Source organism: Aquila chrysaetos, chromosome Z (assembly GCF_900496995.4).
Source record: "Aquila chrysaetos chrysaetos chromosome Z, bAquChr1.4, whole genome shotgun sequence".
Taxonomy (NCBI): domain Eukaryota; kingdom Metazoa; phylum Chordata; class Aves; order Accipitriformes; family Accipitridae; genus Aquila; species Aquila chrysaetos.
This window is the reverse complement of record NC_044030.1, coordinates 59,049,895-59,062,123: the sequence shown is the minus strand read 5'-3', so window position 1 is coordinate 59,062,123 and position 12,229 is coordinate 59,049,895. Positions and strand designations below refer to the sequence as shown.

General features: G+C 38.2%; 1 protein-coding gene across 1 annotated transcript in view; it reads left to right on the top strand.

Moving 5' to 3' along the window:
* Positions 1-12,229, top strand: part of MRPS27 (mitochondrial ribosomal protein S27) — a 48,101-nt gene that overhangs the window by 8,161 nt on the left and 27,711 nt on the right. Inside the window, exon 4 of the mRNA XM_030005525.2 lies at positions 1,796-1,854. Within this exon, the coding sequence (XP_029861385.1) occupies positions 1,796-1,854 (59 nt within the window). The remainder of the gene's footprint in view (positions 1-1,795; positions 1,855-12,229) is intronic.

Genomic DNA, 12,229 nt, shown 5'->3' with positions numbered 1-12,229 from the left:
TTGTTATTTTGTACTCATTAGGTAGTACCTGGACTGTAGGGTCTTCAAAACAGAAATAGGTTTTTTTTCTCAGTAAAATTGGGCCTCGCTGTTACTGGCTATGTGTTTCCCTGATATATGTTCCCTGCCTTCCTGTGGTTTCTGTCTTAGCCAGAGTTTTAATGACCCCTCAGGCACTTTATAAGAACCCAGGCTGCTAAGGGAATGCAGTGAATTAGCACACTGCCTGTCTGCGTGTATCTTCCTCCACTTTCAGGCTTCTTTCAGAGTGAGGCAGAGGTGAATACATTTTGCCTCTGTGGTTTTGTTTCCTTGCCTCAGCAGACTGAGGCAGGACAAATGCTGGCGTGGGATAAGAAAAGCCATTGGTTTTACTGGAATTAGTAACTACTTCCATCCTCTGGATGGTTTAATCTGGGGAGGGGGATGGAAGGCAGAGATGTGAGATGTGCTTTTAAGTTCCCTGTGTGGGTGTTTGTATTGCATGCAGAAGGAGAATAAATATGTCACTTGTTTAAAAAAAACCACAAACCAAACTGGTTTCTATCTTCAAAATTATCCAAAAAAGCCAAGGCACCATCCTGGTACCTCACTGACATCACTAATTAGGATCATTGGCACCGCTAATGGAGGAGTCACAGAACAGTGACAAGATGTTGTACATCTTTTTACAGTTACAAGATCAAGCATTTATACAGATCAAGCGTTCAGACAGCGGGAAGTGGGTGTTCTTCTCCCTTTTATTACTTAATCAGCTCTATTCCTTTCTTTTGTGTTCTTGCTTTGGGCTGTCCTCTTCCCTGGAGAAGTGGCATTTCCAGATGGTGAAACAGCTCCCCTTTCCAATACCTGGAGCTCACATCAGATTCTTATTTTATAAGATGTAAATAAAGCACATGGGCTTGCTATTGCCACACTCAAAAGATGAGACCTACGTGTACACAGTGTGCAAGGAGAGTTAAGAAACTGGAGACCAAGTACCAGTCAGCTGAAACTATTATTTTTAGCTTATGCTTAGAATGAAGAGAAGTACTGCCCTTGAAAAGATGTTGTTTATATAGTCTGAGCTAAAAGTATTGTGTTGGGAAGAGTCTGGAATGTTCCAGCATCTCTATGCTTATGTTAGTAAAACCTACAGGAAAACAGGATTCACTGTTACCATAAGACAAAGTCTGGTTGAAAACTTGGCTTTTATTTAAATAGTTGATAGCACTAGGAATTTTGGAAGATTGCCTGGAGTAGACAAGGTTTTAAAGGAGAGGAAAATTGTGCTTTACAGCACAGGGGATGATTTTGTCTTACCATTTTTTATGTGTGGTGAAATACAAAATGCTGTTGCTGCTGTCCTTCAGGATTTATAGTATGAATAGGCACAACAGGCAAACTTTAGGGAAAAGAATATTTTTTAGAAAGAGAAGTAGGGCATATCAAGACCCACTCAAAATTGGGGAAGAAAAAGTAAGGATCTGAATGTATTCTTAAATTAAAGAGCAAAAAATTCAGAGAGGAGCAGCAAAAATACGGGGTACTGAGCTATATGGACATAATTCTCAGGTGGTCTCCATGTTTTCAAGGTGCATAATGTTTCTTAGAGGTGAGGAGGGGAGTTCTCCCAGTTTTTTAAAAAAGATTTGACTTTTAGCAGTAGGAGCAAACAAAGACTTGAAGACCTGCAGTACTGTCAGACACCTAAATATGCCAAACAAATGTATTTTGTTTATTGAAGTGGCATTTTCTTCTAACAGGCTTTGTGAGTGCTCCCTCTGAGGCTTTTATTTCTTATTTTTTTAATCAGTTTGTTGACAACATTACTTCACGAGAGGAAGTGGATCAAGCCGAATACTACCTTTACAAGTAAGCATCTTTTCCCCCCAACATGAACTTTGAGACATACAAGTAAATACCATGAAGTCTTGCCCTTTTAAGACTCTTACACTTTCCAGCTAACTGGCTTTGATTTCTGTTTTGCAAAATATGTGCATCTACTTGTCTTACAACTCACAGCTAAGGGCCTTCTTGGTAACTTCTCCTTTGTTATGGCTACCCTTTTTCTGGACCTTTGGCATTGACTCCTGTTAAGCATGTTAGTCTGAGTCACTGAACAGCTAATACAACCTTCAGCTATGATTTACATTAGAGGTGCTGAAATTATAAGGAATTATGTTTGTTTACAGTTTTTCCTTCTGATACTTTTTTGTTCTCTAAGTCATAATTTAACTAAATTGGCTATATGCATATTTGCATGGGTAACTGTAGGACTCAAGGAATCTTGTTTCCTTAGAATGAACAGAAATGAGAGTGGGCATGCTGTGGTAATGATCAAGTCACCAAGGCTAAATGAAGTATAGTTTTGGTTTTTATCCCCTTAGTACTTTGCGTTCCCCAGATAAGCTGTGTTGTTCACCTAATGCATGGGTTTTTAAGGTTTTCTGCAGCTATTTTTGTGTTGAGTGAAGCATATTGGGTATATTGTCAGGTTGAATGCTTGCTTATTTCAGGTTAGTACATCTCAATATTGACTTTAAGAGGGCAGAATTCTTGCTGATCACTAAAATAAATTAGTTCTTTTATGGATGGTTGCACACACATTTTGAGAGCTAGGTTTCCTGACAGAGAAAGTAACTCACTCTGTCAAAGTGCATGAGAGAGCATCTTTACAAATAATGTCAGGTTGTTATTTGTAAATAATAAAGATTGTTATTTTAATGAAAAAGTTTACCGGATGGCTGTTTTAAGTATATGCATAGTTTTAAGTGCATGACTGCATTAGACTTCAGATCTCTGTGATTCTTTGGTAGTACTGGGGCAGTATCTGAACCTCAGAGCTTCAAGATGGAAACAAGAGAACCCAGTTTGCTAATACTAGCAATATCCTGTAATGAAAAAATAAAAGGAGGAAGAAGAATCCCTCACAGAGAGGAGGCTAGTGGAGCTTTCATTCCATCTGATCAAGATTTCATTAGTCCTGTCAGAATATGTGGTCAAAAATCAGTTTTCCATCCTGCAACAGGTGAGATGGAAACAGGAGAAAGAAAAGCTAGTTTAAGGCAAGCCCTCATTTTTGTTTTACAGATGTGCTCTTAGTACCTTTTGCTAACATTCTTGAAGATTGTAGAGTACGTAGTGCCACATGGACTTAAGTTCTCTGGCGACAGGCCCTGTAGGGTAAGTGATGCCAAGAGACCTTTGAATGCACTGACATCAAGAGGAAAGTGTGGTAGTTTAATTGCTGAGCCTCAAAATGCTATGGATAAAATCCAGATAGTCAGAGTGAGATGTTCATAATGTATCTTACAGGTTTGTTCTTAAAAACAAGATGTTCAGAGAGAGCGACAAAAAATTAGAAGCATAGAAAACATTCCATAGTAAGAGGGAGAGAATAGAATGGGAATCTCTAACATGTAAATATCCTCCCCACTCTATCTGTGCCTGGTTAATACATCAGTTTAAAATTCAGGGGTTTTATCCTTAAAAACACATTCTAAAGGAGAGATTTGCGGTTCAAAAATAATTACAGTTAATTACTCTTTCTCTAAGAAATAATTCTCCTGCGGCTCGTCAGAGTGTAGTTATGTGCACATCAAATAGGATCATTTGTAATTGATACAGATTTTAGTAGTCTGTGTGGAGAGAATAGAGAGGTACTGACGTGTCACATAGCTTATCGGATGTGCTTTGGTTGGAATTTTTCTTGTGTGTCTCCCTGTAATGCTGCTTTGTTTTGGTGTTGCAAAATGCTTGGTCTTTTGGTGATGTTAGCATCAGTTTTCCAGGAGACTTCATTCCAGCATGATCCGTGAAACTATTCTCAAAATGCATTTACATGCAGGTAGTGAAACAGTGTAGAGAGGTCTGTAATTCATGTGAAAATGTAAAAATCCCAATTACAACATCAGCTTCCCTTTCAAATGAAAATAAGTGTGCTAGCTTCAGGAAATAGGAGATGTGGTTGGTATCCACAAGGCCCGTTTTATTGTTCTTCACATTTTGCACTTAGGCTGGAGTTCAAATGAAGGACATGTTTATCAAGATCTCTTTGCGGCTGGGAGGATGTTTGACACAGAGAAAGTCCTGCAAAAGTGGCCACACCATGAGACATAAAGGAAGTGGGGGAGAGAGAGAGTTAAGAAGCAGAGAAGCTTTGACAAGAAATCTCTTTTTCTGGCTTAATGAGAAACAGTTCAATGCACAATTTTTGTACTTTATGTAAGGAGAGTAAGCTTCTAAAAAAGAAAAAGGCAGTGTCAGCAAAAAGCTTTTTTCTATTTTCTAAGGTATACAAATCCATTGTGAGCAAATGGCATGTACCCGGCCTGCTAAGTTGGCTGTATGGGCATTTGCGTGAACATAAATAAGCAGAATGCTCCCAGAGTCCTGTGTTTTTCCCCTTAACTGCTTGTAGAGTATAAGGGAGAGATTTTGATGTCTCTCCCCAATGTTGGGTGCCTCTGGCAATCTGAGGTGAAGGGCAGTCAGTTCCAAGGCCCTTACAAGGTTGGAAGATGTTCCTGGTACAAAAGGGCAAAGTAAACAGCATTTCCATGCTTGCTGTGTGGGCTTTCCCTGAAGATGGGAGTGCCAGAACTTGCAAGCTTTGTAGACTGGAGACTTCCCTTGCAGTGTGTGAGGCAGAACACAGTTTCAAAAAGTAGTATTCTGGAGCATTACTGTAATGCATTTAGGGTCCTGAAATACAATATACATATTATATTTAGACCTGTTCCAACTTTACATCCTTTTAAAGCAGTGGATCTCCAGCCATACTGTCTCCATGGAGGATCTTGAGCTCTCAAGAATAGCTGTGTAGAAGCTGCCTCACTACATTGTGGAACATGTCAGTAAGATGGTAAAGGCCATTTTGAGGCATGACGTCATCTGCTTTCAGTGCTCCTCTTTTTGTTCTTTTCTGAATACCTTCCCCCCGCTCTGTTAACTGTCAGACTTAAAAAAATCCTTTCATCTCCTAGGATCCCAGCAGAAATTCTAATCAGAATGCAGAGCACTTTCAGCCAGATCAAAGACCTGCAGTTCTCCTTACTTTGTCCTGTCTCGCTGAGATGTCACTATTTCTCACGTCAGGGTGTTTTTCATACGATAGAAACATTAGCATAATGGAGAGAGGTTTTGTGGTGAGGTAACTCTGCTGATTCTCTATGTAGGTTTTATGCCAACAAAGATTTGCAATGTGTTTGAAAGCAATTGGGGAAGTTTTATGTTGAGATTACTCAGGAGGATTTTTAATTGCATTAAACGCATGACCCACAGAAAAAAGCATGCACACTGTCTGTAGAATGTAAATGTTTGTGTGTGCATGTACTTTGCAAATTCTTGCACAATCTGCCTAGATTTTTTCATTGCCTTTCCTCGGTTGGTAATTGCTTTTTTGGAAATGAAGTTATATCTGCAGATTTCAGGATTTATTACCTGGGGTCAGTACTTGATTATAATCACAAAATGGGATAATAGCAAACTATTAGAAGTTATTCTTAGATACGCTGTTAAATCTTTCATAGTAGCAAGTTACAGTTTTGAGGCCTGATTTCAGTCATTAAATAATTTTGGGACTACAGTGGTCTCCATTTGTGCTTATTCCTTATAATGCCAGTCCATCAGTAGTTAGTCCAACATCATATGCAAAGTAAGTTTCACCTGTACTGTCTATATCTGCCTCTCTGTTCTGTGGGTGCAGAAGTTGCAGGTTTTGATATTTCCATGCTGATCAAGTTGTATAGCGTCTGAAAATGTTCAGTTACTGTAAAATATTGCTTTTACTAAATGATCACAATGGACCAAAAAAAAATTTTTCTTTACTCCTAAAATATACTTTGGGTGGCATTCATTCCCACTAATATGATACTTTGTTTCTCTATATAAATCTACAGGATGTAATGAATACCATTAACCTGTTCCAGCACAAATAGGAAAAGAGATGTAGACACAATCCTACAACATATTTAATTCTTCCTTTGAGATGTTTTCATTGTCCTAAGGCTGTAGCTGATAAAGACTTCATCAGTTCATGAGGTCTTGGCTTTCGCTGCCTCCAGAGAAATATGTGGGTAAAAAAAAAAGAAAGAGAAAAATAAATGAGTCAGAAATATCTGCCTATTATTCAAGTTATGCAGCAGTTCTGTTTTCAAATGATATTGAGAATTGGTGAGAAAAATACACTTCGTAGCCAGAATGGTATGTTTTACCAGTTTGGACACCTGCCTCAGTTGAGCAATCCAAAATAACTTCATTTGCAGAAGATCTGGGCTGCTGTTTGACAGGTAGGGAGGCAGAAGGAAGAGCACCAGAGAGATTTACCTTATTTGCACTTGAGTGATAGAAATACCTGTGTTTAATGCTATTGCATTAGCATGTGATGCTGCTTCATGGGAAGAACTATTGGTTGCTATCCAAGCTGGTGCTGTCAGATGTAAATGTTCTGGTCTTAGAGACCCCACTGCTCTTCAGGCTTCAGCATTCAACTCATCTCTGCACAGAGGGGCACATGTGCTTACTCTCCCTGTTTCTTTGTTGTCAGAGTCTGAGCTATAGGAACCTTTGGAGAAAGTAACTAGCAACTACATTTCAGAACCCAGAGCCAAATTTCAGCAAGCCTAATCCTGTAACCACATCTCATTCAAGTGGGTGTGCTCAGTCAGCATAACTGTGCTGTAAAGTGGGGGAGAACCATCAATAAAGATATAACACTGAAAAGCATTCAGAAAGATCTCTTCCTGTAACACAGGCTTTTTCAGTCATCTGCTTTTCATAGTTCATCTTTTTGTATATGCTTTCCTTTAAGCTTGGCAGAAACTGGACAAGAATTTTCTAGGCACTGCATATAAAAGCAGAAAAAGTTGGAAGACTTTCCTTCAACACTAATCTTTTCTTTTTTTTATGTTGCCAACACTAGAGGGATAAGCATTTGGATTTTAAAAACCTTCCTATTTAAAACAAGGGAAAAAGAAGGATTCTCCTACAGACAGAATGTATATATCAACCTTAGGGGCAGCCCCCCAATATTTCTGGAGTAGATAGGAAGATAAAGCCAGTCAGATTCAGAAATGGAAAGAACTGAATCAGTCCACACCCCATGTAGATACATTTTATGTTTAGTATTGGGAGAAAGGCTTTCAATGCTATTCTTGCAAGAAAAGATTATTAGCAGAATTTTCGTATCTTTCAACCAGCGTCTTTCTTGCCATCAGCTCAAAGCATTCTATCTAGTAGATAGTATTGTAAATAGACTGAAGTATAATGTGAACAGTAAGTATTTAGATCTCAAATATTGTATTCATTACATGTTGAAGGAGAAAAGGCAATTTTGTCTCAGAATTTGACTCCTACTCACCTTGAAGTTCAGGGTGCCATATCCAGTGGCATTCTAAAGGTTGTTTTGTAAATTCCTGCACCAGCAAAAAGCCTGTCTGGAGGCAGATCTTGCATTATATTTTAGAAATACTGAAAGTCTAGACAGAGGTTAAATTGCAGCCAAAAATGTAAAGAGTGAGCTGTTCATATGAATACAAATGACCGGGATAGAGTAAAGCCTTTTATAAGCTTCAGAATTTAAAACACAGACACATGCAGAGATTTATTCCTTTGCCAGCTTTGATGACTAATAATTGTAAAGATACACTTGAGAATTAACCCCATCTGGCTTCCCCTGAAAGGAACTTAAGGTTCCATTACAGCCCCTGAGCAGTAATGGCAGCCAGAGCCAGGCAGCAGGTCCAAACCCGTGTAAACAGAAGAAAAAAGCATATAAAGTTACTGTTCCTGTTGAGTTCCCTCTCTTACAGCATTCTTAAGTAGTGTTAAACAGTACAGCAATCTTTTCCCTTTAAGTAATGTTGAAGATGACAACTACTAGGATAAAAACCTGAATTTTTATTAGGCTTACAACCATACCTAGAGCTGCCATGATCCCTTCTTTGGGAACTGCTAACTTTGTTGTTATTGTATCCATCAGCCTAAATCATTCCTTTATGGTGCAGCATTTATTCCTTTTTGACTCAAAATAAATACAGCAGAAAAAATAATGAAAAACTACATTGTTAAGGAATAATCTTGACATGCTGTAGACCTGAGCTGTCTTATTACAGATAGGTTGATTACAGTTAGAATTATTTGAATTGTTGAATTTGATCTCAGTTTAAATCAGCAAGCAAGAAACCTTAGTTTAAGTAAAAGACTTTAATCATGTTTCATGTTTATAATTTTATTTATCTTTCTAAAGAAAGCCTTATGGTTGTTTTCTGGTAACCCTTTAAACCATTTTATTTTCTTTGGAATGACTGTACTAAATTTGGAACTATTTTTTTACTGAGCGAGGAGGCAGTCTCGTGTAGGTACTTACAAGGTTGACAGGTATTTATTTGCACGTTTAATTTACGTATTTGATTATCTTTAAAAAAAGAGAGAAGTGTTTACCAGAGTGCTGTTTTTCATTGATGTGGACAACTCTCTTGAGAAGGAAACTTGAATGAAAGTATTACTTTTCTGCAAATGTACAGATTTTAATGATTATGTAAACATTAATTATATTAGATAGAATATGGAAAGCATTTATCAGAACATGTTTTAAAACTTAGCAACTCCAGGAAATCTTGTTTTCATTTGGTGAAATTAACAGATTCTCAAGATGTCGGGATTTTAGTATTTGTAGGTGCCAGTTCTTATTTCTCTCTTATTTAGAAGGGGTAAGCATGCATTCCTGCTGTTTTCAGTCACAAGTTATTCATTGAGCTGAACTAAACATAACACAGGAGAATAAGGAATATATTATGATTGCAGCTGTAGAAGGGGCAACAGTCATTAAAAATCCTGGTTTCAGTTGCTTAGCTAGTAACTTTCTCCAGTCTGTGGTATCCTGCTGGATAAATATGTTGTAAAATATGTTTCTTGAGGGAAAAAAGATACTTAGTTCAACTTGTTGAATTCAGGTGGGTTTTTTTGTAAGCAGCTTGTTTCAAATAGAAATTCTGTTAATTTTTTGTTAGCTTTAGCTGACTGAGTCACAGTGCTAAGTAGCACTGAATTGTGGTCTGAGCAAAACCAGGGGTAGCCATTCAAATGAAAATGTTAGGCCATTTTAACTTCATCCATCTTCACACATTATGTATAAAATAACAAAATAGGCTAAAAATGGGAAGGTATTTATCCTATACTTTGGGAAATACAGGTTTTTGTCCTATTGCAACCAGCATGTACTCAAAATGCTGAACAGTTTTAATGTCACAAGACAGAGGAATAAGTACAAAGTCAAAAGGCTTCCAGATCAGGCAGAAAATTTCTTAGGAATGTCAGTGGTTGTGATTATTTTAATGTAATCAGTAGTAAAAGAGAGAGTAAAGGCTATTTATGAGGTAAGTTATGGTGCTGATTTATTGCCATTAGTGATGGTTTTCTGTGGGGTGAATTAGGGTGTTCATGGCTTAGATGGACTGTGCAAGCAACTGTGGATGAGCTTCTGGTAAGATGAAGACAAGTATTTTATTGAAAATGGATTTTTAAGAACAGGTTGAGTATTTAGAGCTTGGACATTGTTTTGACTTTGTCAGTTTTATTCTGGAAAAATTTAATGTAGGAGCTGGAGAGGAAAGATACGCAGAAAGTAGTGTTGACTCTCTAGTGTCCTGATATTGGATATAGGAGTTGTATAGCCTGCCACAGTTGTTAAATTGCAAATACATCTTGGGCTGAACGTACATGTTATAAAGCTGATCCACTTACCTAGGTTTACTCAGGATTTTCTGTTTTGTTTTTCTTGTTTGTAACTAAAAGTAATGCTTACAAGAAAGTAGGACTGGAGATCGGCTAAGAATGTGAAATGATTTGAAACATTCTATGCCATATTACACTGTAGCTTAGCAGTGGATGGAAAGGGATTTGTGTTTATCTGTCTTTCTATTGTTTTTTTTTCTTTACAATGTTTGAAGAAAAGTTTCTCCAGGAGACTAATATGAATGCTAGTAATACCTAAACGGGCAGTTTCATGACACTGTTGTTTTTCTACTGTGGAAACAGTATCAGCACTTGCAGGGTGCATGGAAGCAGAGCTGGAAACAAAGCACCTCTCTGACATTCCACTGCATGAGAATTCCCATTCTGCACCACCTTTACTGAGAAGATTGTCAGAATGGTTGAATGATGACAAGTCATGTGCTGGTTTTATAGTGCAGACTAATGGAGAGAAGGACAAAGGCACTGAAGTATTTTTTCCTGTGTTACCTCAGCCAACATAGGAAATATAAGGCTCGTGCATTTTCAGTGAGAACTTCCCTTCGTTTTACTGTATACAAGGAAAAATCCATATGTTCTTAATTTTAAACAAATCATGGTATATAAGCTTGCTGTGTTCCACGGGGCATGTAAGATGAACGCAGTCTGATCAAGCATGTGAAAAAGGCCTACACCATCTTCTTGGACTTCCTAGTAGTCAAGAAAAGTGTTCTGTGCTTTGTTGGTAACAGTGAAGACATTCAACTTAGTAATATGATCCAGTAGAGTATCTGTTGTGTTGTGCTCTGAGAATATCTGTGGTTTTGATGCATGTTGCTGCAGAGTATGTAGTAACAGCTAGCAGATGTGATGTGTTTCCAGAAGGTAAAAGCCTTTGGAAATGGAAAGAACATTAAAATGACCATGATAAGGGATGAAATAATGCACCATAGGTACAGGTCTGATCTTCTTTTGTTTTATTATACACCATTATAGACAAAATGGTTACAACAAAATCAAAATTACTGTGACAGGGAGGAGAGAGACCTACTTTAGCATACATCTTTCTTTAGCTTATAAATGATTGGGAATGTTAATTTTCAAATAGCTGGCTGTTTTTATTTACAGAAATAGATGTTTATGCTTTTGTAGGACTCAAAATGTTTGGTCAGCCATTAGTTATTGAGACGTTTAGGAAATTACCTGATTATATCCATCAAGCTGTAGGTTTCTTTTTGGCTCCAGTAACAAAGAAACTTGAAAAGCTAGCTTACGTTGCGTGATTTCAATGGTTCATTTTTTCTAAATATGTACTTCCATCTTTAGAAATGTCCAAAAACATTAGAGTGCAGAACAAAAATGAAAATAAGCAGGTGCATTTATTCAACTTGTATGGCTGCTTATTTCTGCATATACATTCATGCCTGTGAAAAAGTGTTCTACTCCCTAAGGAAAGAAGAAGCTTTTATTACAAACAGACCCACAAAACAATGCTTTGCTGTAATTGAATAGAGGTACTGATAAGAAAAGGTCATAGTTTAAAATTTTCCTGGGGTGATATCTGAGGTTATTTCTCTCTGTGTTTTCCAGAAATGGGAAATTAAGGTGCAAATTTGTGAATGTAAGATGCCCAGTAGCAAAGTGAAAAAACCTGTTATTCGGGGTGCCTACTTTGGGTGGGGTTTTTTTGAGGAGGGGTTGTTTTAATGCTGGTTTAATAGCTATTTTTAAAGCTGCATGCTCCAGATAACGTATCTATACTGTCTGCTGGAATGAGGCCAGTTGCATTTTCAGTACTTCTCTGTGCCAAGCACTCCAGTCACTCTGCTCAGCTACCTGTGACTGTTCTTCTGGCAGAGTGCCTGTTACCTCTTTTTCTATTTCTGTCCTTTACTTGGTAAATCTTTGGTTCCTAGGCAGAATAATCCCTTCCTTACTCTTTTTTTTTTTTGGGGGGGGGGGGGTGGGGGGGGGAGTAGGACAGGATGAGGCTTGAGAAGCTTGGATAGAAGCCCAAGTCCCTCCTATCAGCTGATGGTATCCCCTTACCTATTTCCTAAGATCCTGGCTGTCCCCTGTCCCTGAAGGAGAATGTCCCCAGGCTTTTCAGCAGCCTCCCTGTCTCCCCTTTGCTACATCAGTTTGAAAGCCTGAGGGGCTCTGTTAAATGTGGAGTTGGTCATTTCAGGAATAATGCTGTGGCAGCTCTCAGCAGTTGGTTTCCATCTTCACCAGCGTGACAGATTTTGTGGGACACTGGGCTGCACATCCTTGAAAGGTGCTGGAGTTGTCCTTGCCTCCCAGCTTTAGTCTAATTAATGATCCATGCGCATGTGTGGTATGCCAGGTCCTCAGCGGACTGAGGCAGATTCCTGGTAACTGGGGGAACCATGCGTTTTCTCCTTGGACCAGGTGAGGATTTGACTGAGGATCTAGTTCAGGACGCATTTAAACAGCCAACAAAGAATAATTTATTGGGTTTGTTGTTAAAATTGGAAAGGGGTATACAAGAGAG